General features: G+C 44.3%; 1 protein-coding gene across 3 annotated transcripts in view; it reads right to left on the reverse strand.

The window, feature by feature from the left end:
- The window catches only part of ZNF600 (zinc finger protein 600), a 169,195-nt gene that overhangs the window by 116,392 nt on the left and 28,147 nt on the right, over window positions 1–24,656 (reverse strand). Inside the window, exons 5-7 of one of the 3 annotated variants that reach the window (XR_008516729.2) lie at window positions 24,527–24,614; window positions 21,539–21,659; window positions 10,065–18,973 (exon numbers count right to left, since the gene is read on the reverse strand). Coding sequence is in view for 2 of the 3 variants with exons in the window: in XM_054541126.2 (XP_054397101.2) it covers window positions 18,949–18,973; window positions 24,527–24,614 (113 nt within the window). In the remaining variant the exon portion in view is untranslated. Of the gene's footprint in view, window positions 1–10,064; window positions 18,974–21,538; window positions 21,660–24,526; window positions 24,615–24,656 lie in introns of those variants that run through there. The other 2 variants (XM_054541126.2, XM_063720261.1) reach the window with 2 other exon arrangements.

Raw genomic sequence — 24,656 nt, forward strand, 5'->3', positions numbered from 1 at the left:
TTTCAAGATAAACACTAATCAGTCCTCAGGGAAGAAGACTTGACAACACCCTTGGTCACACATAGTTCATCCTGGCTCTACTTGGTAATGGAGGTGACCATCTGTGTCAGCTAACTAGAGTCATCCTGAGGAGGAGAAACCCTAACCCATGTCTTTTTGACAAGTGTGAGTTTTACAACATGGTGACAGGTGCCCTCTCTTCTATCTTATTGCTCCTGCAATAAGACAGAAACTGACATCAGCAGTAAATAATAAAATTTAAAATATATGATTAAGTACATAGTTAATGTGAACACAGAGCTTGAAGAAAGCCACCTGGAAACATCAACTCCAAATAAATGGGATCAGCATTCCCAAGTAGAGATATTAAGGTTTCACACACATAGGGAAAGACACAGAAGCTTTAGCAGAATGACCACATTTTCCATTCAAGACGAGTGCATAGGCTGCAGCAACTTGATTGGTGACGATTTGATACACTTCAAGGAAAGTTACTTTATCACTACATAAGAAAGGACAATGCTCTGAGGAGGCCTTATCACTGGGGCTCTGTAGTATTCCTAATTTTTTTTATTGTTATTGTTATTTATTTATTTATTTTTAGATGGAGTCTCGCTCTGTCTCCAGGCTGGAGTGCAGTGGTGCAATCTCAGCTCACTGCAACCTCCGACTCCCTGGTTCCAGTAATTGTCATGGCTCAGCCTCCTGAATAGATGATACTACAGGCAGGCACCAACATGCCCAGCTAATTTTTGTATTTTTTTTAGGGATGGGATTTCACCGTGTTGGCCAGGATAATCACTATCTCTTGACCTCGTGATCTGACAGAATCAGTCTCCCAAAGTGATGGGATGACAGGCGTGACCCACTGTTCACGGCCAGTTTTCCAAATTATTTACAGAAAAACTCTTAGAAGTTGCGCCTGCATTCCACTGAACTCAAGTTGCATGACCACATTCCTCTTAAGGCTCAGAATTATTTAAAGGCCATAGCATTAAATTGGAATCACTTGAAGTTTGAATTACTTAATTTCCTACTGAGACACAAGTGCTATTTCTGTTGTTGTTTGCCTTTCAAAGAGAGCTCCCAAGTCCTTTGGAAATACATTCCTGGGTCATTAAGCTAAAAAACGTTTTAGTTAGTTTCTTAAAAAATTCCATTTCTGTCTGAGTGCGGTGGCTCACACCTGTAATCCCAGCACTTTGGGAGGCAGAGGCGGGCAGATCGCCTGAGGTCCTAGTTTGAGGCCAGCCTGACCAACATGGAAAAAACCCTTCTCTACTAAAAATACGAAATTAACTGGGCATGGTGGCACATGCCTGCAATCCCAGCTACTCGGGAGTCTGAAGCAGGAGAATCGCTTGAATCCGGGAGACGGAGGATGCAGTGAGCGGAGATCACGCCATTCCACTCCAGCGTGGGCTACAAGAGGGAAACTCCATCTCAAAAAAAATGCTGTTTCAGAAGACAGAGAAAATTCATTTACACATTTTCTAAATAAATGTCCTAAGAGACTACAGGAAAGAAAATCTCTTACTTTATTTTTGAAGGAGGAATTATGCTTCTCACTTATTTGCTTGTTTGTTTGAGACAGGGTCCAGCTCTGTCATCCAGGTTAGAGTGTGCTAGTGAGATCAGGGATCAGTGCAGCATCCAACTCCCTGGCTCAAGTGATGTTTCAATCTCAGTGCCCGAAGCAGCTGAGAACACAGGTGTGCACCACCACATCTGTGTGATTTTTTTTTATTTTTAGTAGAGACGAGGTCTCACTATGTTGCTCAGGCTGATCACACACTCCTGCGTTCAAGCAATCCTCCGGCCTCGGCCTCTCAAAGTGCTGGGATGACAGGTGTGACCCACCGCTCCGAGTTCTGGCTTTATTTCCAGGAAATATGAAATTTTCCTCCACCTCCTGTGTATAATAGGCAGTTTTATATGTCACCTTTCTATTTTCATTATCCACTCAAACAACCCAGGACTTTGCTTGGTTTACTAAGCCATTCTAATTGTCAGTCCCCATTGTAAGCAGTGCCCCACTCCACCCCTTTACCGAGGTACCTGCCCCGTACCCCATCCTGCCCTAGCCTGAGGGAAGCTCGCCCCGCCTGCAGGACGCGCGACTCTACCTGCTCAAAAAAGGCACCTTACCTTAAAACCGTTTTCAACTTCGGAGAAAAAACGATTCAGCGTTCAGTACAAAATGGCCCACTACCAAATGTTGTTTTACATTCGATTGTTTGAAATGCTAACTTAAAACGGGCAGGAAGCCTCCCTGTGATATTAGGGGTAATATGACGACACATCAGAAACAATCCACCAATCAGAACCCGGGGGATCGAGTGCTGGAGATCAAGAGGATGACAGCAGGCCACATCAGGGACCCAGCTGAGGAAAGAGCCCCGAAGCATCTCTGCCAGGTCCCGCCCTTAAGAACAACACCCCATTTCAGGCCCCGCCCCCAAGACCAGGATAAACCTCTGGCATCCCTGCACCGTCCCGCTGTCCAGACTGGCCTCCAGGCAGCCTCCTCCCTCTTGACTTACCCCAGGCCCCGCCCCCAAATTGTGGCTTCAAATGCATTACTAAGTCAGATACAAAATATCTCCCCTTATTGGTCTCCTTTTTCAGAATTTACCGGATATCTGTGCACATTAACATATATATTTCACACGTTGTTTCTCTGATCTGGTCCACAAAGAGCTGACATCCAGATGTGGCCCCTGAACCATCCAGGCTGCCCAGCAGCACTGACACCATGGTGCCCACACCCCGTGTCCATCCATGTCTGGGTGTGAGCCCCTCCCAGGACCATGCCCAGTGGAGCTTCTTAAGAAGTTCTTGTCACTGGGTCAAAGGAGATGGAATCTCAGAGCAGATGAGAGGAACTGAGAAAAGGCATGGGTGAGTGCAAGTGAGCCTGTCAGGCAGGACGTTTCAGACTCAGAAAAGACTGGCTACTACAATACCTGGCATTTCAGAAAGGAAAGAGACAAATTAATCCACCGAGGAATCTCACTTCACCTGAGGAAGAGCCATGCCTGGCTCCTTTCCTTTCCTCTTCTGAGCTGCTTCCTCATGTAACATTAGTCTTTAGAAATCAATCCTAAATGTGAAAAATGAAAGGGGCCTGCCACTCCACACCTGTGGATATTTCTCATCAGGTGGAGACGAGAGACTGAGAAAACAAATAAGACACAAAGACAAAGTATAGAGAAAGAACAGTGGGCCCAAAGGACAAGCACACTCAGCATGTGAAGACTCGCACCAGCGCTGGTCTCTGAGTTCCCTCAGTATTTATTGATGACTATTTTTACTATCTTTGTGAGGGGAGTGCGACAGGGCAACAGGGTGATGGTGGGGAGAAGGTCAGCAGGGAAACATGTGTGCAAAGGAATCTGTATCATGAATAAGCTTAAGGAAATGTACTGTGCCTGGATTGTGGGGAAAAGAAAGAGAGATCAGATTGATACTGTGTCTATGTAGAAAAGGGAACTCGATTTTGATCTGTACTAAGAAAAATTGTTTCTGCTTTGAGATGATGTTAACCTGTAACTTTAGCCTCAACCCTGTGCTCACAGAAACGTGCTGTATTGAATCAAATTTTAATGGATTTACGGTTGTGCAGGATGTGCCTTGATTTGTTTTGTTTCATTTTGTTTTTCTGAGGTGGAGTCTCATTTTGTTGTGCTGGCTGCAGTGCAGTGGCATGATCTCAGCTCACTGCAACCTCTGCCACCTGGGTCAAGCGATTCTCCTGCCTCAGCCTCCCAAGTAGCTGGCATTACAGGCGCCGGCCACTAAGCCCGGCTAGTTTTTGTATTTTTAGTAGAGATGGGTTTTCACCATGTTGCTCAGGCTGGTCTCGAACTCCTGACCTTGTGATCCACCCGCCTCGGCCTCCCAAAGTGCTGGGATTACAGGCGTGAGCCACCATGCCCGGCCAGGATGTGCCTTGTTAACCATGTTTGCAGGCAGTATGCTTGGTAAAAGTCATCGCCATTCGCCATTCTCAATTAACCAGGGAGAAAATGCACAACGGAAAGCAGCAGGGACCTCTGCCCAAGAAACTCTGCGTTTTGTCCAAGGTTTATGCCCACTGAGACAGCCTGAGATATGGTCTCATGGGATAGGAAAGACCTCACCATCCACCAGCCCAACACCTGTAAAGGGTCTGTGCTGAGGAGGAGTAGTGAAAGAGGGAGGCCTCTTTGCAGTTGAGATAAGAGGAAGGCTTCTCGTCTGGGAGGAAGTGAGGAGCACCTCTGCCCGGCTGCCCCATCTGGGAGATGAGGAGCACCTCTGCCCTGCCTCCCCGTCTGGGAAGTGAGGAGCGCCTCTGCCCGGCCGCCCCATCTGGGAAGTGAGGAGCGGCTCTGCCCGGCCGCCCCGTCTGGGAAGTGAGGAGCGCCTCTGCCCGGCCGCCCCATCTGGGAGGTGAGGAGTGCCTCTGCCCAGCTGCCACCCCGTCTGGGAGGAAGTGAGGAGCACCTCTGCCCGGCTGCCCCATCTGAGAGATGAGGAGCACCTCTGCCCGGCCGCCCCGTCTGGGAGGTGAGGAGCGCCTCTGCCTGGCCGCCACCCCATCTGGGAGGAAGTGAGGAGCGCCTCTGCCCGGTTGCCCCCTCTGGGAAGTGAGGAGCGCCTCTGCCCGGCCACCCCATCTGGGAAGTGAGGAGTGCCTCTGCCTGGCCGCCACCCTGTCTGGGAGGAAGTGAGGAGCGCCTCTGCCTGGCTGCCCCATCTGGGAAGTGAGGAATGCCTCTGCCCGGCCGCCACACCGTCTGGGAAGTGAGGAGCGCCTCTGCCTGGCCACCCCGTCTGGGAGGTGAGGAGCGCCTCTGCCCGGCCGCCCTGTCTGGGAGGTGTACCCAACAGCTCCGAAGAGACAGCGACCATCGGGAGCGGGCCATGAGGATGATGGCGGTTTTGTTGAAAAGAAGGGGAGGAAGTGTGGGGAAAGGAAGGAGAGATCAGATTGTTGCTGTGTCTGTGTAGAAAGAGGTGGGCATAGGTGACTCCATTTTGTTCTGACTAGGAGAAATTCCTCTGCCTTGGGATGCTGTTGATCTATGGCCTTTCCCCCAGCCCCGTGCTCTCTGAAACATGTGCTGTGTCAACTCAGGGTTAAATGGATTAAGGGCGGTGCAAGATGTGCTTTGTTAAACAGATGCCTGAAGGCAGCATGCTCTTTAAGAGTCATCGCCACTCCCTAATCTCAAGTACCCAGGGACACAAACACTGCAGAAGGCCGCAGGGACCTCTGCCTAGGAAAACCAGAGACCTTTGTTCATGTGTTTATCTGCTGACCTTCTCTCCACTATTATCCTATGACCCTGCCATATCCCCCTCTCCGAGAAACACCCAAGAATGATCAATAAATACTAAAAAAAAAAAAAAAAAGAGGAAGCCTTCTGTTTCCTGCTCATCCCTGGGAATGGAATGTCTCAGTATAAAGCTGACCATTCCCATTGGTTCTATTCTGAGAGAGGAGAAAATTGCCCTGTGGGCGGGGGCGAGATATGCTGGCAGCAATACTGCTCTGTTACTCTTTCCTACACGGAGATGTTTGGGTGAAGAGAAACATAAATCTAGCCTATGTGAACATCGGGGTACAGTTTCTTTCCTTGAACTTATTCATGATACAGATTCCTTTGTTCACATGTTTCCCTGCTGACCTCTCCCCACCTGTTGCCCTGCTACACTCCCCTCACTAAGATAGTAAAAATAATGATCAGTAAACACTGAGGGAACTCAAGAGACTGTGTGGGTCCTCCGTATGCTGAGCCCTTGTCCCCTGGGCCCACTGTACTTTCTCTATACTTTGTCTCTGTGTCTTATTTCTTTTCTCTGTCTCTCATCCCACCTGATGAGAAATACCCACAGGTGTGGAGGGGCTGGCACCCTTCACTGGATGTGCACATAGGCCAGATTTATGTTTCACTTTACACAAACATCTCAGCATACCAAAGAGTCACGAAGCAGTATTGCTGCCAGCATATCTCACCTCCAGCCACAGGGCAGTTTTCTCCTATCTCAGAATAGGAAGAATGGTCAGCTTTACACCAAGACATTCCATTCCCAGGATGAGCAGGAGACAGAAGCCTTCCTCTTATCTCAACTGCAAAGAGGCCTCCCTCTTTCACTACTCCTCCTCAGCACACACCCTTCACTGGTGTTGGGCTGGGGAATGTAAGGTCTTTCCTTTCCCACAAGACCATATCTCAGGCTGTCTCAGTGGGTGGAAACCTTGGACAATACCCAGGCTTACTTTGGCAGAGATCCCTGTGGCTTTCTGCAGTGCCTTGTGTCCCTGGTTAATCGAGAGTGGAGAATGGCATGACTTCTACCAAGCATACTGCCTGCAAACATATTGTTAACAAGGCACATCCTGCACAGCCCTAAATGCATTAAACCTTGATTCAATACAGCACATGTTTCTGTGACACAGGGTTGGGGCTAAAGTTACAGATTTATAGTATCTCAAAGCAGAACAGTTTTGCTTAGTACAGATCAAAATGGAGTTTCTTATGTCTTCCTTTTCTACATAGACACAGTAACAATCTGATCTCTCTTTCTTCTCCCCACAAAAAAAAAAAAATGAGACTTCATGTTAGAAATGACTCATTCCCTTCCTGGGGCAAAAACCCACAGACAGGAGAGATCTCACCCTGTAGAAAGATGGTCCTCTGCTTCCCACTGCACCAGCGATCATGCAGAGATAAGAAAGTCCCACAGGAAGACCTACAAGTGTATATTTGACCCAGGTCTTCAGATCTCACTCCCTTCCTAGAAAACCCCCACACACAAGGTAGCAGGGGGGAGCTGGGCTGGATTGATCTCCCCTTCAGGGCACAGAGTCGTCCCTCATCCCTCATCAATCCCCATCTGGAGGACAGCCCCTCACCTCTCCGTGGATCACAGGCTGAGCTCCGCCCTCAGAAATGGAGGACACAGAGCTTCCATGCTCAATGCTATACACAGATGACAAGCACCTGGGCCACTGCAGGTATTACTGAGGGTGGGTTCCATCCTATCAGAATAAGAATCCTTGTTAAAGCAGCACAAAAGCTCTATTTGCAAAATGTTGTGCACTCTAATGTGAAGCCAGGGTTGAGCTCCACTCAGAGGGGGCGAGCCCAGCACAGCCCCAAGTTCTTGCTCTGCCCTCCACTTGGGGCCTTGTGCTCACTAGGATCCAGACAGTGGATGACAAAGGCACAAAAGTAATCACACAGAACAGGCAAGATAGACCAGAGGTGGTGTGAGGGTTGGGCTGTGTGAAAGGAAAATAAATTTGGGGACCCCAAATCACTAAGCAAAAGGGAAAAGTCAAGCTAGGTACTGCTTAGAAAACCAGACTCGCCTTCTATTCAAAGTCACCGCTCTGCTCCCTGACATACATGCATATCTGAGTGCTCCTTTGGCAATGCTAATCAGAAACTCAAAAGAAGGACCCAGCACAGTGTCTCAGGACTGTAATCCCAGCACTTTGGGAGGCCAAGGCAGGCAGATCACTTGGGGCAATGGTTCAAGACTAGCCCGGCCAACATGGTAAAACAACATCTCTACTAAAAATATAAAAGTTATCTGAGCATGGTGGTGTGAACATGTAGTCCCAGCTACTTGGGAAGCTCAGGCAGGAGAATCGCTTGAATGCAGGAGGCAGAGGTTGGAGTGAGCTGAGATCCTGCCACTGCGCACCAGCGTGAGCCACAGAGCGAGACTTCATCTCAAAAGAAAAAAAGAACCTCAAAAGATCACAACCATTTGTGCCTCAGTTATCTGTGACCTGGAAGCCCCCTCCCTGCTTCAAGTCTCCCTGGCTTTGTTTAAAGTTGTCCCAACTTCCCAGACCAAACCAATGTGCTTGTTACTATACTGACTGATGTCTCCCTAAAATGTATAAAATGAAGCTGTGCCCCGTCCACCTAGGGCGCATGTCATCAGGAATTCCTGAGGCTGTGCCATGGGTGCGTCCTCAACCTTGGCAAAATACATTTTCTAAATTAACTTAGATCTGTCTGAGAAGTCCTGGGCTCACAGCTGCAATGTCAAATGCGGATCTGTGTGAGATCACAAAGGTTTCCACGGAGAAGGTGATACCAGAACAAACACCTAGGGAAGAAAGGATGCCTCTCACTTGCAGCTGAGGGGACAGAGAGTCCTAGGCAGAGGGACAGCTCAAGTGAAGGCCCTGAGACAGGAGCAATCTCAGCCCCAGGAAGAGGAAAGTGGCCCGTGTGGGTGGAGCAGTGGAAGAAAGGAGGACACAGGTAGGAGATGAGGTCAGATAGGTCCTGGGGGCACAGATCCATAGGGACAAGGTCTTCAAACATTTTTCTCCCACAACCCAAAAGAATATTGAAAGCCAACTCTGATCCCCGCTACTCGAGAGGCTGAGGCAGGAGAATCGCTTGAGCCTGGGAGGTGGAGGTTGCAGTGAGCCAAGATCACACTGCTGCACTACAGCCTGGGCCACAGAGCAAGACTTAGTCTGAAAAACAAACAAGCAAGCAAACAAACAAACAAACAAACTGAGCACTAACCTCTCGAGAAGAAAAGCCACACACTGTATTTTGCCAGTCATTTCAGGGGTCAGTGTCACTGTGACTGAGCTCTTCCGGTCTTATTCCTAACCTCTATGTTAAGGGGGGGCTCACTGAGGCTCACAACGGGAGACATTTCACCAAGTTATCCTGAGAAGCTCTGAGGTGAGTAAAAAAGAGATGTGGCTGATTCCCACGAGATGGCCTGGAAGGGCCAATAGGCTGCACTGGTCTTCCTCCTCTGGAAAATTGCAAGACCAGACGGGAGTCGTGGCTCAGTCAGGTAATCCCAGCACTTTGGGAAGTTGAGGCAGGCAGGTCATTTGAGCCCAGAAATTTGAGACCAACATGGGCAACATGGGAGTCTGATTTAATAACTATATTTCCTACAACTAGCATATAAGGGGGCTTTACACAACTTTGCAAAGGAACTGTTAGACTGGAATTTATGTTGATAGTATAAAATGTCTTACGATCTCTTGTTTCTATAGCTTGATTTCCAGACCAAATTTTAATGCAGTATGAGGCCACAGTAAGCCTCTATAATTTTGGATGTTGAGGACCAGAAACAGGACTTATTATCTTTGTTCTTGGAGTAGAGATTTTTTTTTCTACCCATTAAAAATTAGTAGAAAGACTAATTTTTTGTGCTTATGTTTGTCTAAACTTTTTGTTAAGTCACTATTAATGGCTGGACTCACTTGTGCACTGGGACACGATTGAGTTTGTCCTGTGCAATTGTGGTAGGATTGACCTCGAGGTGCTCAATCTATAATAGTTCCGAATTTATCATTTTGTAATATCACCACACTATTGGCCGCACATTTTTCCCAAACTAAAACTTTTGTGTCTTTTGATCCTTCGGGAATTTTTTTGGGGTAAGACTTTCCTTTAGGCCTAAATTTTAATGATCTTTGATAAGAAAAGTCTTGTAAATAATTTACCTGTGGCCTGAGTGACATTCCACTTACCATGTGATAAGTAAATCTACTGATGGTACCGACAGTAGGTACTTCTACCAACCAATTTTGGATTGCAGGCATTAAACATCCTGGTATCTCCCTAGGCAAATAGGATGATAATGATACCCAGTGGAAATATTTATTATCATTTATTTTATTCAGGTTTGGCAGGGGAACGATCATCTGTGGTGCCAGGTACCCATACACTATTATTAACATATACTTCAATAGGATTATCCATCTATGTGACTGCCCAAATTAAGGGCGGGAAAGCCACAAAGTCCCAGTAAGTATAACTAGCTGTAGCTGCTCCTGCAGGAATGGGAAGACTTACCACCGTTGATACAATCATCAAAGCTGCAAGCAGCGTGTTCTCTGGAGTTTGTGTCACCTTTGTGTTCTCTAGGCTTTTTTGTCAGCTTTTAGATTGCGCCCAAGTTGGCAGCTCTGCCTTCTTGGTGGATGGCAACTTTATCTGTTTTTTTGACATCACCATTTTGTTTATCTTGTGAGTCAATGGTGCTCGATTGCGGTGTTTCCATGTCTGTGGAGGCGCTTTTTTCTTTTTTTTCATCTCTAATGGGTTTATTGTAGAACTTTAAATGTTTAGTGGGTATCTAAACAGGAAGCTGATTTTCTCCTGGTGAAACCCAAGCAAAACCTCTCCCCCAAGTTACCACCTTCCCTATTTCTCATGTCTTATTTTTGTTGTCTTTTTATCAAATCAGTTTTCCTTTATGTGGGCTGTTCTTTTTACCAGTAAGATGTTGTTCTGCAGAGGTAGTAGTCTGATTTTTATAAATGTTTAAAACATTTAAAGTATAGAGTGCTAGATTAAGTTGCATCTGAGGAGTGGTACACTCCTTACTGTCTCCCCTTGCTCTTTGTTTAACTAATTGAGTTTTGAGTGTTCTATTAGTTTTTTTTAACTATGGCCTATCCTAGGGAATTATAGGGAATTCCTGTTGTATCTGTAATTTTCTACTGATTTAAGCATTTTTGGAAAGCTTTACTATAGTATCCTGGTCCATTGTCATTTGTAATTTTTTTGGAACTCCCATGACAGCAAAACAAGATAATAAGTGTTTTTTAACATGGGAAGTACTTTCTCCTGTCTGGCAAGTTGTCCATATGAAATGTGAACAAGTATCAACTGTAACATGGACACATCATAATCTTTTAAATGAAGGTACATGTGTGACATCTATTTGCCATAATGCATTAGGACATAGACCTCTGGGATTAACTTCTGCCTCTTGAGTGGGCAGGTGTAGGACTTGACACTGGGTGCGATGTTGTACAATATTTTTTTCCTGTTTTCATGTGACATCAAATTTGTTTTTTAATCCTGCTGTATTTACATGAGTCAAAGCATGAAGTTTTTGTGCTTTTATGAATGCAGATGATACCAGTAAGTCAGCTTGTTTATTTGCTTTAGCTAAAGGCCCTGGTAAATTAGTGTGTGCTCAAATATGAGTAATATAAAATGGGAAATTTTTTTTTAGTTTGCTGTAATAAACTGAACAGCTTGTTTAACTGATCATCTATGCTGTATTTAATTAGAGCTGTTTCAACAACCTTTATAGCCTGCACTACATATGCAGAATCTGATGCAATATTAATAGGTTGATCAAAGTCTTATAACACTGTAATGACTGCAACCAACTCTGCTCTTTGAGCCGATTGATATTGAGTTTTGATGACTCGCTCTTTTGGCCCTGTGTAAGCTGCTTTTCCATTGCTGGAACCATCAGTAAACACTGTCAGAGCATTTTTTAAAAGTTTATGTCTGGTAATTTTAGGTAAAATCCAAGTAGTCAATTTTAAAAACTGGAAGAATTTTGTTTTTGGGTAATGATTATCAATAATTCCCACAAAATTATTAAGACCAATCTGCCATGCACCAGAATTGATAAAGGCTTGTCTAACCTGCTCTTTGTTTAAAGGAACAACTATTTTGTCTGGTTCATTTCCACACAATTTTATTATTTGTAGTCTTGCCTGACCAATTAATGTAGCTATTTGATCCAAGTACAATGTAAAAGTCTTAATTGTATTGTGAGGAAGGAATGACCACTCCACAAATCAGTATTTTGAACAATGATGCCTGTCGGAGAATGTGCAGTAGCAAAAATCAAAAGTTGTAGTGGGGCTAAGGGATCTATTCTATTTATTTGTCCTGACTGAATTTTTTCTTTTACTAACTTAATTTTTTTTTGTTGCCTCTGGGGTTAATATTCTTCTACTATTTAAGTCTGGGTCTCCTCTTAAGATAGAGGAGAAATTTGACATGGCATAAGTAGGAATGCCTAGAGTTGGCCGAATGTAATTAATATCTCCTAGCAATTTTTGAAAGTCGTTTAATGTTTTTAATGTGTCTTTTCTTATTTCTATTTTTTGTGGCTTAATTTTTCTATTTTCTATCTGCATCTCTAAATAATGAAAAGGAGTAGAGGTTTGAATCTTATCAGATGCTTTTGCCAGTCTTGCATGGCAACCTCTGCTTGCAGAAATGTGTAACAGTCAGTTAATTTGTCTCTCGTTTCTGCAGCACACAAAATATCATCAACATAATGAATAACAGTCTGAAAACTTATCTCTAACTGGTTGAAGAGCTTGACCTACAAAAGTCTGACAAATAGTTGGACTATTAAGCATTCCCTGAGGTAAACAGTTTCCACTGAAACCTGGTGGCTGGTTCCTTATTATTTATGGCTGGTATAGTAAAGGCAAATTTTTCAAAATCTTTCTCTGCCAGAAGAATGGTAAAAAAGCAATCCTTTAGATTAATTATAATTAAAGGCCAGTATTTTGGGATCATGGCCGGAGAGGGCAACCTGGGTTGGAGAGGCCCCACGGGTTGAATTACGGCATTTACGGCTCTTAAGTCAGTTAACATACACCATCTGCTGGATTTTTTCTGAATTACAAACGCAGGAGAATTCTAAGGAGAGAAACTGGGTGAAACATATCCTTTTTTAAGTAGTTTTTTAACTATTTTATGTAGCGCCCCCAAATTTTCCTTAGGGAGTGGCCACTGTTTGACCCAGACAGGATGCTGCAGGGTGAGTCTGAATTGCTCCTTCACCATAGTGAACTGTAAGTTGGGCAATAATGGGCACAGCGAGCCAAGTTGCAGTGAGCCTAGTTTCAGGCTCTCTCCCCCAGCACTCACTCAGCTGAGGAGGAGGTGGCCATCGTGGTTTTAGCTCCTGTGGCCCCGATGGTTCTGGACCTTTTTCTTTTAACTTTAATGTTTCAGGATATATTACCTCCTGTAATTGATTGTAGTCAACATTTTGCTGTGACCGACCCATTACAGACTCTGCTACATATTTACAATGTGAACTTTCCATTCCTTTCTGGGATTCTGTCCCTGTCTCTTCTTCACAGTCTATTACAGAGCTTTTAGGACCATCAGAAACTGAAACGCTCTCTTCTCCTTTTGAAACGGTTTTAAAGCTGCTTTAATAATGGCCCAATCATTCCATACTGTAAGTGGGATGAGTTTACCCTCCCTACTTCTCTGTTTTAATTCTTTGCCAATTTTTTCCCAATCTTTTAGATCTAAAGTTCCCTGTTCTGGAAACCGTGGGAAGAATTGTTCTATTGTTTGAAATAGCTTGCTTAGATTTTCTGTAGAGACTCTAACTCTCCCTTTTCTTAAAAGAATTTTAATAAAGCTGAGAGAAGAGGCATATTTACTTGTAGTTTGTCCCATTGTTACCCTGGTTTTTTTCGAGCGCACGAGCTTACCGCAAGGCTGACTGTAGGAGTACTTGGGAATCTCTCGTTGACTTGTCATCAATGACCATGCTCAAGCGTACCTTTACCTTAGAGAAAAGCCCCACATTGGACCCCAGGTGAAGGTGGCCAGCCCCTCTACACCTGTGAGTCTGTTTTGTCAGGTAGGATGAGAGACTGAGAAAAGAAATAAGACACAGAGACAAAGTATAGAGAAAGAACAGTGGCCCCAGAAGACCGGTGCTCAGCATATGGAGGTCCCGCACAGGCACTGGTCTCTGAGTTTCCTCACTATTTATTGATCACTATCTCTACCATCTCAGAGAGGAGGATGTGGCAGGACAATAGGGTAATAGTGGGGAGAGGGTCAGCAGGAAAACATGTGAACAAAGATCTCTGTGTTATGAATAAGTTAAGGAAAAGTGCTGCGTTTTGATGTGCATGCACACAAACATTTCAGTGCATTAAAGGGTAGTATGGTGCCAGCATGTTTTACCTCTAGCCCTAAGATGGTTTTCTCTTATCTCAGTAAATAGAACATACAATCAGGTTTTACACTGAGACATTTTATTTTTAGGGATGAGCAGGAGACAGATGCCTTCCTCTTATCTTAACTGCAAAGAGGTCTTCCTCTTTTATTAATCCTCTTCAGCACAGACCCTTTATGGGTGTTGGGCTGGGTGACAGTCAGGTCTTTCCCTTCCCATGAGGCAATATCTCAGGATATCACATGCGGAGAAACCTTGGACAATACCTGGCTTTCCTAGGCACAGGTCCCTGCGGCCTTCCGCAGTGTATTGTGTCCTTGGGTACTTGAGATTAGAGAATGGCAATGACTTTTAACAAGCATACTGCCTTTAAGCACTTTTTTTAAACAAAGCACATCTTGCACAGCCCTAAATCTATTAAACCTTGAGTCAACACAGCACATGTCTCTGCAAGCAACAGGGTTGGGGCTAGGGTTACAGATTCACAGCATCTCAAGACAGAAGAATTTCTCTTAGTACAGAACAAAATGGGGTCTCTTATGTCTACTTCTTTCTACATAGACACAGTAACAGTCTGATTTCTCTGTCTTTCCCCCACACTTCTTATCTTTTCTACCATCTGACCATTTTGTTCAGATCAGCTGAACATAGTATGACTGTGACACACAGACTGAGGGTGCAATTCCAGCTAAACATCCCCTTAGGGGACCAATCAATAATGATTCCATAAGAATCATTGTGCACCACCTCTGCCTGTTCTGCAATGCAATCTTGCTAAACAAGTACGTTCATTTTTTCTAACTGGGTCCAATCCTGTTTACAAATAGGCTTTTGAGGGTGGTATGCCTCAATTATAGGAGCAGATTTATTATGGTAAATACTGAGATCAGAAAACATGTGTAACTGTGTCATACAGTGATTTACATCCAGGCATTATTAGCAGCTAAGATTGATAAATATGCCTAATAAGTATAATTGTTCTCTGTGTCAGCCTTTGTTGAAGGAATACTCACAGAAATGGTGATCACCGCCATCATAGCTACCATTAAATTATTCACTGTGAGTGGTTGTCCTGCTTTCCTCAGGTTTTCTTCCTCGATCTGTGACAGCTTCTTGATCTGTCTCCAGGTGGGTGGCTGTGTTCGACGGGTGTTGCTCGTGACAGTTGGGGACCTCCTCAGGACCAGCCTTGACATGGCTGCAACTGGGGGGTCCTCAGGATCCTCCAGGAATCTCTTCCTTGGCATCTGGCTCATGATAAGGTTTCAGGTGTCTTGATGGTATCCAAATTGGCTGTTGATTTGGCCTGGAGAAACACAAGCATAACCTCTACCCCAAGTTATTATTTTACCTATTTCCTAAATTTTTGTTATTGGGTCTCTCCACCAAATCACTTGTTCTGCTTCTGTCTTTGCAGCCAGTTTCTGTAGATGCTGTTCAGCTGCTGATAACATCTGGCCATTGGGCAGGCTCAAAAAATTTAAAGTTAATAATGCTAGATTCAGTTGCATCTGTGGTGTTCTGTATTCTCTGTCTCCCCCTTTCTGCTTTTGCAACTGCTATTTCAGGGAGAGATTCATTCTTTCCACTATGGCTTGTCCTTGAGAATTGTATGGGATACAAGTAATGTGTTTAATATTCCACATAGAGAAAAATGTAGCTAGAGCTTGGCTAGTATAGCCTGGGGCATTATCTGTTTTTATAGAAGCTGGAATGCCCATCACCACAAAACACTGCAAAAGATGATGTTTAACACAGGCAGAAGACTCTCCTGTTTGGCATGTAGCCCAGACAAAGTGAGAAAAGGTGTCCACACATACATGTACATAAGCTAGTCTCCCAGACGAGGGAACATGTGTGACATCCATTTGCCAAAGAGAGTTAGGTTCCAATCCTCGAGGGTTAACTCCTCTTGTAAAAGATGAGGAATGTACTGTTTGGCAAATTGGGCATTGCTGGATAATATTTTTAGCTTCTTTCCAGGTAATGCTGTATCTGCATTTGAGACCAGAGGCATTAACATGGGTTAAATTGTGAAAATATCTAGCATTAGATATTGCATTAGCAACTGAGAGATCAGCCATTTGATTCCCTTCAGTCAAAGGTCCTAAAAGAGGTATATGAGCCTAAATGCGAGTGATGTAAAAAGGGTGCATTCTATTTCTAACTGCTGTTTGCAATTGGGTAAATAAAGTCGTCAGTTGTTCATCTGTATGAAACTGTAATTGAGCATTTTCAATTAACTGTGTGGAATGAACAACATATGAAGAATCAGAAATCAATTAATAGGCATATCAGAAGCAGTCAATAACTCAATTACAGCTACAAGCTCTGCTTTTTGAGCTGAAGTATAGGGCGTCTGAAAACTTTACTTTTTGAGCCAAACTAAGAAGCTTTACTATTACTAGGCCCATCTGTGAAGCAATGAAAATGCTCAGCAGGCTGCAGGTTGTTTACTGCAGGAATTGTAAATGCAAACCATTCACAGTTTGTTCAGCTAAGGGGATAGTAAAGAAACAGTCTTTTAAATCTATGACTATTAAAGGCCAATTTTTGGAATTTTAAGAGAAGGCAATCCTGGCTGTAATGCTCCCATAGTTTATATAACTGAATTGATAGCTCTTAAGTCAGTTAACATTCTCCATTTACCTTTTTTCTTAATTACGAAAACTGGAGAATTCCAAGGGGAAACTGTTGGAGCTATGTGCCCATTTTCTAACTGTTCAGTAACTAATTTCTCTAAAGCCTCCAGTTTCTCTTTACTTAGTGGCCACTGTTCTATCCAAATTGGCTTATCTGTGAACCACTTTAAAGGTATAGGTTCTGGAGGCTTAACAATGGCCACCATTAAAAATGGTATCCTAATCTTTGGTGGGAACTTTTTAAACCTTGCAAATTTTTTTCTAGTCCCGTACCAGGGACATATCCCATTTCATGCATCATATGTTGACTTTGAGGGCTATATAATTGTTCTGGAATTAGAACTTGGGCTCTGCATTGTTGTAATAAATCTCTTCCCTATAAATTTATAGACACAGAAGTTATATTGGTTGAATAGTCCCAGGTTGTCCATCGGGCCCTTCACAATGCAAAACAGAACTACTTTGATATACTTCAGGGGCTTTACCAACTCCAACTATGTTCAATTGAGCGGGTGGAATTGGCCACGTGGATGGCCAGTGCTGTAGAGAAATGATTGAAATGCCTGCTTCTGTATCTACCAAACCTTTACATTTCTTTCCCTGAATAGCTATTTCACAGGTAGGATGTTTATCAGTAATTTGATTGACCCAATAAGCTGCTTTGCCTTGTTTATTTGTGCTTCCAAATCCTCCTGTATGTTTAATTTCACTTTTTCCCATTCCCACATATGGCACAATCAGGAGCTGTGCTATACGCTCTCCTGTCTCTGCTTTCCAGGAAACAGAAGTAGATATAACAATTTGAATTTCCCCATTGTAATTTGAATCCATGACTCCTGTATGTATTTGTACCCCTTTTAAACCTAAACTAGACTTTCCTGAAAGTAATCCTATTGTACCCACTGGCAAGTGTCCACAGACTCCTGTTGGGACCTTTTGTGGGGGTTCCCCAGGCAGAAGTCTCACAGCTTTTGGGCAGCATAAATCTACTGTGGAACTATGGCTATGGTGGGGGACAGACATTGTACAGGGGCGAGGGAATGGCCTGAGCTGGAAATGCCCCAGTTTGGAATGGGGCCTGGGATGGGCCCCTCATGGCATTTCCTGAAATCAGATTCCCATCTTCATCAAACTTAGAGGGACACTGATTAGCCCAATGTTTTCCTTTTTTACATTTTGGACATATATCAGGATCAGCAGTTTTCTTTTTTCCCCTATCTGGCAGCCTGACTCGCTGATTTTTTCTACATTCATTTTTAGTATGACCATGCTTCCCACAGTGAAAACAAGCACCAGGAAAGGGAGTATTTCCTTTCTCCACTCTCAGTCCTGCCATTGCCTGTGCCAACAAGGCAGCTTTATGCAGATTACCTCCGATACCATCACAGGCCTTGACATAATCAACCAAATGTACTTTCCTTCTAATAGGTCGCAGAGCAGCCTGGCAATTGGGATTACAGAGTGAGACTCCATCTCAAAAAAAGAAAAAAAAAAAGCATTGTCAAAAGCTAATAACTGCAACACTATATCCTGAGCAGCTGAATCTGCAATCATCTTTTTAAGAGACTCCTGTAACCAAGCTGTAAAATCAACGTATGGTTCTCTTCGTCCCTGTTTTATAGCACTAAAGGAAGGGTATTGTTCTCCATCTGAGGTGATTTTTTCCCAAGCTCTAATGCACACTTCTCTAAGCTGTTCTATGGCATCATCCTGCATGACCAGTTGTGCACCTAAACCAGCCCAGCCGCCAACCCCCAAAAAGTTGGTCTGCAGTTATATTAATTTGAGGTTGGGCCTGGGCATTGTGTGCAGCCTGAATGAAAGCTTCATCTGCCCACCAAGTTTTAAATTGTAAGAACTGAGCAGGAGTTAGATAAGCTCAACTAAGAGAGTCCCTGTCAGTAGGTATCATCTGACTGGAAACAGCAACATTCTTAACAGTCCCATTACAAAAGGAGAACCTGGTCCATACTGATTTACAGCTTGTTTAAATTCTTTGAGTAATTTAAAAGGAAAAGCCTCAAATGTAGCTGTAATATTTCCCTGTTGATCTGGGGGGTGTATTCTAACAGGGAACTGCCAAGTCTCTAAATCACCCTCTCTTCTAGCTTGTTGAATTCCTGCCTGAATAGAACTAAGAGCGGTTGCTTGAGGCACTGCTCAAACAGTCACTGGGGCAACTCCTTTTGACCCAGTGTTCTCCAGAAAAGAAAGATCTGGAAGGTCATTTTCTTCAAAATAATAATGAGGGGGTACAGAAGGGTAGGGATGAACCTCTTCCTCTTTTGCCACCTTAGCTTTAGCTGGCAAATAAACCTGCACTGTTACCTCTTCTGTCACTTCCTCCTCATCATAAGTGTGAATAAGTTCCAAGGTGGAAAGAACCAGACCCCACACCTGTCCCATTGTTACCCTGATGCTTCCGAGCTCCTCTTCTTACTCATCACAGGGATTGCTTTACTTGGGTGTCCTCCAGCTAGTTTTCCATTCCAACTGTCGCTCCGGTGACCCTTCGACCTGGATTCGAGACCCCACGAAGGCACGCCACTTGCCGAGACCAGCTCGGTCAGGGAGACCCTAACCCAGTGGTGCTACAGGAATGAAAGACACACACACACAGAAATATAGAGGTGTGAAGTAGGAAATCAGGGGTCTCACAGCCTTCAGAGCTGAGAGCCCCAAACAGAGATTTACCCACGTATTTATTAACAGCAAACCAGTCATTAGCATTCTTTCTATAGATATTAAATTAACTAAAAGTATCCCTTATGGGAAACGAAGGGATGGGGTGAATTAAAGGAATAGGCTGGGCTAGTTAACTGCAGCAGGAGCATGTTCTTAAGGCAGAGATCGCTCATGCTATTGTTGCAGCTTAAGAATGCCTTTAAGTGGTTTTCTGCCCTGGACGGGCCAGGTGCTCCTTGCCCTCATTCCAGTAAACACACCACCTTCCAGGGTGGGCGTTAGGGCCATTACAAACATGTTACAGTGCTGCAGAGATTTTGTTTTTGGGGGGCTTGCTCCCAACAAGTTTGGCCTTCCCACCTCTATACAGTCCGATAACAGACCAGCCTTTATTAGGCAAATCACCCAAGCAGTTTCTCCGGCTCTTGGTATTCAGAGGAACCTTCATACTCTTTACCATCCTCAATCTTCAGAAAAGGCAGAACGGACTAATGGTCTTTTAAAAACACACCTCAACAAGCTCAGCCACCAACTTAAAAAGGACTGGACAATACTTTTACCACTTGCCCTTCTCAGAATTAGGGCCTGTCCTCAAAATGCTACAGGGTACAGCCCATTTGAGTTCCTGTGTGAATGCTCCTTTTTATTAGGCCCCAGTATCATTCCAGACACCAGAGCAACTCAGAATGTGCCCCAAAAAGCTTGTCATCCCTACTATCTTCTGTCTAGTCATACTCCTATTCACCCTTCTCAACTATTCATAAATGCCGTGCTCTTCTTTACACTGCCAGTTTACACTGTTTCTCCAAGCCATCACAGCTGGTATCTCCTGGTGCTATCCCCAAACCACCACTCTTAACTCTTAAAGTAAATAAATAATCTTTGCCGGCAAGGCTATGCTGAACCTCCTTAGGCACTCTCTAATTGGATGTCCTGGGTCCTCCCAATTCTTAGTCTTTTAATACCTGTTTTTCTCCTTCTCTTATTCTGTTTAGTTTTTCAATTCATACAAAACCATATCCAGGCCATCACCAATAATTCTATATGACAAATGTTTCTTCTAGCAACCCCACAATATCACCCCATACCACAAAATCTTCCTTCAGCTTAGTCTCTCCCACTCTAGGTTCCCATGCCACCCCTAATTCCATGAAGCAGCTCTGAGAAACATCGCCCATTCTCTCTCCATACCATCCCCAAAAATTTTCGCTGCCCCAAGACTTCAACACTATCTTGTTTTATTTTTTATTTAATATAAGAAGACAGGAATGTCAGGCCTCTGAGCCCAAGTTAAGCCATCATATCCCCTGTGACCTGCACATACACATCCAGATGGCCTGAAGTAATTGAAGAGTCACAAAAGGAGTGAAAATAGCCTGTTCCTGCCTTAACTAATGACACTGTCTTGTGAAATCCCTTCTCCTGGCTCATCCTGGCTCAAAAGCTCCCCCACTGAGCACCTTGTGACCCCCACCTCTGCCCTCCAGAGAACAACCCCCTTTGACAGTAATTTTCCTTTATGTACCCAAATCCTATAAGACAGCCCCACCCCTATTGCTCTTTGCCGATTCTCTTTTTGGACTCAGCCTGCCTGTACCAAGGTAAAATAAACAGCCTTTCTGATCACACAAAGCCTGTTTGGTGGTCTCTTCTCACAGACGGGAGTGAAATTTACTGCAGAATATTTCCCAAAGTCTCATAACGATGCAGAAATACATGTGTACAAGACTTGCTCTGACCCCTGGCACAGAACTGACAGTAGCGGCTCCCCAGTGAGGCTAGAAGGAGGGTGGAGGATGTGACATGGAAAGGATATGCCCTGTGGTCAAGGGCCTAAGCTGTGGCTTTTCTTGGAGGGTTACCACAAAACAAATACATACACCGGGCGCGGTGGCTCACACCTGTAATCCCAGCACTTTAGGAGGCTGAGGCGGGTGGATCACGAGGTCAGGAGATTGAGACCATTCTGGCTAACACGGTGAAACCCCGTCTCTACTAAAAAATACAAAAAATTAGCCGAGTGAGGTGGCGGTCACCTGTAGTCCCAGCTGTGCGGAAGGCTGAGGCAGGAGAATGTCGTGAACCCCGGGGGGTGGAGCCTGCAGTGAGCCGAGATCACGCCACTGCACTCCAGCCTGGGCGACAGCAAGACTCCATCACAAAAAAAACCCCAAAAAAACAAAAAAACAAATACATACATCATGTGATGTTTAAATATCACAATATATATTTAATAATAATTGGTGGGGCTGGGCACGGTGGCTCGTGCCTGTAATCTCAGCCCCCTATGAAGCTGAAGCCGGCGGATCACCTGAGGACAGGAGTTCAAGACCAGCCTGGAATCCCAGCACTTTGAAAGGTCGAGGCGGGTGGATCACGAGGTTAGGAAATCCAGACTGTCCTGGCTAACAAGGTGAAATTCCGTCTCTACTGAAAATACCAAAAAATTATCCAGGCTTGGTGGCACTCACCTGTAGTCCCACATACTCAGGAGCCTGAGGTAGGAGAATCACTTGAACCCGGGAGGCAGAGGTTGCAGTGAGTCGAGATCATGCCACTGCACTCCAGCCTGGCTACAGAGCAAGACTCCATCTCAAAAAAAAAAAAAAAAATTAACCAGCCATGGTGGAAGTCACTTGTGGTGCCAGCTACTTGGGAGGCTGAGGTTGGGGGATGGCTTGAGCCTGAAGGAGGTCACAGTGAGCTAAAATCATGCCACTGCGCTCCAGCCTAAGTGACAGAGCGAGACCTTCTCTCAAAATAAAGTCAAATATATGAAAATAGAATAACTCAAAGTACGAAAATCCATTTTGTTTATATAGGTCCGCAAAAGAATAAAACCTACACAGACTCACAAGGAACTAGATGTTAACAGAAAAAGTTGTCATTTTCCCCAGATTTTCTTTTCTTCCTTTCTTTTTTTTTTTTTAGACAGGGTCTCGTTCTGTTGCCCAGGCTGCAGTGCAGTAATGCAATCTTGGCTCACTGCAACCTCTGCCTCCTGGGTTCAAGCCGTTCTCCTGCCTCAGCCACAGAGTAGCTGGGATTACCGGTGCCCGCCACCATGCCCGGCTAACTTTTGTATTTTTAGTAAAGATGGGGTTTCACCATGTTGGCCAGGCTTGTCGTGAATTCCTGACCTCAGGTGATCCACCCACCTCGGCCTCCCAAAGTGCTAGGATTACAGGCATGAGTCACCACTCCCAGCAGATTTTCAAAATATATACATATGTGTGTGTAAATATGTATGTATATGTATGTGCATGTGTATGTGTATATATATATATAAAGATTTTTAAAATATAAAAAGTAGCAAGTTTTGTTTAACTGAAGAGGAATCTCATCTTGCTGGAAAAGGACACTTTGGCAATTGGGGCACGGGGGAATCTTGTCAGATCTAAGAAAACAGGAAATGCCCCATGCTAGAAGAAGCAATCACCCTTTCAACTGCCTGACCTGGAGGAATATTCAGATATCTGTAGGAATGCAGGCATGTGCAGAGGCAGCCACTATGGCACTCCTTATACAGGGAAACATCTCAAAGGACCCACATGTTGTCATTCAGCCAATTTCCAATGCAGACGTCAAAGAGCAAGCTAGCCATGTTTACTAACTTGACAACATGTAAATTCTCACAACTAGCAGGATCAAATCTCAAAGTAAAATATTTACTAAAACACAAAGAAGAAAACAACAGACACTGGGGTCTACTTGAGGATAGAGAATGGGAGGAAGGAGAAGACTGAAAAAATTAGCTACTGCGGGGTGGGCACAGTGGCTTACACCTGTAATCCCAGCACTTTGAGAGGCCGAGAGGGTTCGATCATCTCAATGTCAGGAGTTCAACATCAGCCTGGCCAACATAGTGAAACCCTGTCTCTACTAAAAATACAAAAATTAGCCAGGCGTAGTGGTGGCATGTGTTTGTAATCCCAGCTACTCGGGAGGCTGAGGCAGGAGAGTTGCTTGAACCCAGGAGGCTGAGGTTGCAGTGAGCTGAGATCATGCTATCATACTTGAGCCTGAATAAACAAGTGCAAAACAGTGTCAAAAAAAGAAAAAAGAAAAAAAATTATTGGGTACTGGGCTTGATACCGGAGTGATAGAATAATCTGTACAACAAACCTCAATGTCATGAGTTTACCTATGTAACAAACCTTCACGTGTAGCCCCAATCCGAAAGTAAAAACATAACTATAAAACATTTTATTTAATTTACTATAGAATTATTTTTAAAGTCTCATAATGATGCAGAAATACACGCGTATGAGACTTGCTCTGACACCTAACACAGAACTGACAGTAGCGGCTCCCCAGTGAGTTTGGAAGGAGGGTGGAGGATGTGACAGGGAAAGGAGATACTTAACGGCAAAGGGTCTAAGCTGCAGCTTTGCTCGGAGTTTTACTAGAAAACAAATATATCCATCATGTGATGTTTAAATATCAAAATATATATTTAATAATAATTGGTGGAGCTGAGCACGGTGGCTTGTACCTGTAATCCCAGCACTCTGGGAGGCTGAGGTGGGTGGATAACCTGAGGTCAGGAGTTTAAGGCCACCCTGGCCAACATGGTGAAACCCCATCTCTACTAAAAACACAAAAAAATTAGCCAGGCGTGGTGGCACATACCTGTAACCCCAGCTACTTGGGAGGCTGAGGCAGGAGAATCACTTGAACCTGGGAAGTGGAGATTGCAGTAAACTGAGATCATGCCACTGCACTCCAGCCTGAGTGACAGAGGCTGACTCCATCTCAAAAAATAAATTGTAACCATTTTTACTGAAAACATCTGTTTCACAAGCCTCTCCACAGTAACACAACAATATCCATGAGCTTAATGTGCTAAGAATGGTTTAATGAATCTCCTGCTATTATTTAGGTTGATTTCCTATTCTTAAAGTAATGATGGAATAACACACCTTATGTCATTCATGTCTGTGTATGAACTTTCCATTCTAATTAGTAAGATTTTTGGAGTCAGAAACACAGTAATTCACTCAATTACCTAAAAATGTAGTAAAAATCAGGGAGAAAACATTTTATTGGTTTCCTTTTCTAGAATTTACACGTACTTTGTGCACATTAATACGTGACTTCCATTGGCAGCTGCTCTAATCCTGGTCCACAGAGAGCTGACAGTGCATCCACATGTGGCCCCTGAACAATCCCTGCTGCCCGACAGCACTGACACCATGGGACCCTCACCCTGTCTCCATCCATGTCTGGGTGTGAGCCCTTCCCAGGACCATGCCCAGTGCAGCCTCTTCCCAAGTTCATGTCACTGGATCATGAAAGATAAAATCTAGGCGAGATAAGAGAGACTGAGGGAAGGCATGGGTGAATGCGAGCAAACTTGTCAGGCAGGAAGCTTCAGACTCAGAGAAGATCCCCAACTCTAAGGCCCAGCGTCTCTGAAAGGAAGGACACAGAACAATCCACCAAGAATATCATCTCACCTGAGGAAGAGCCATCCCTGACTCCTTTGCTTTCCTCTTCCTCTTCCGGGTTTCTTCCTCATGTACCAAGAATCTTTAGAGGTCAACCCTGAATGTTAAAAATATGTTATTTATTGCTCAGAATCAATAC

This window comes from Pongo abelii, chromosome 20 (genome assembly GCF_028885655.2).
Source record: "Pongo abelii isolate AG06213 chromosome 20, NHGRI_mPonAbe1-v2.0_pri, whole genome shotgun sequence".
NCBI classification, from domain to species: Eukaryota; Metazoa; Chordata; class Mammalia; order Primates; family Hominidae; genus Pongo; species Pongo abelii.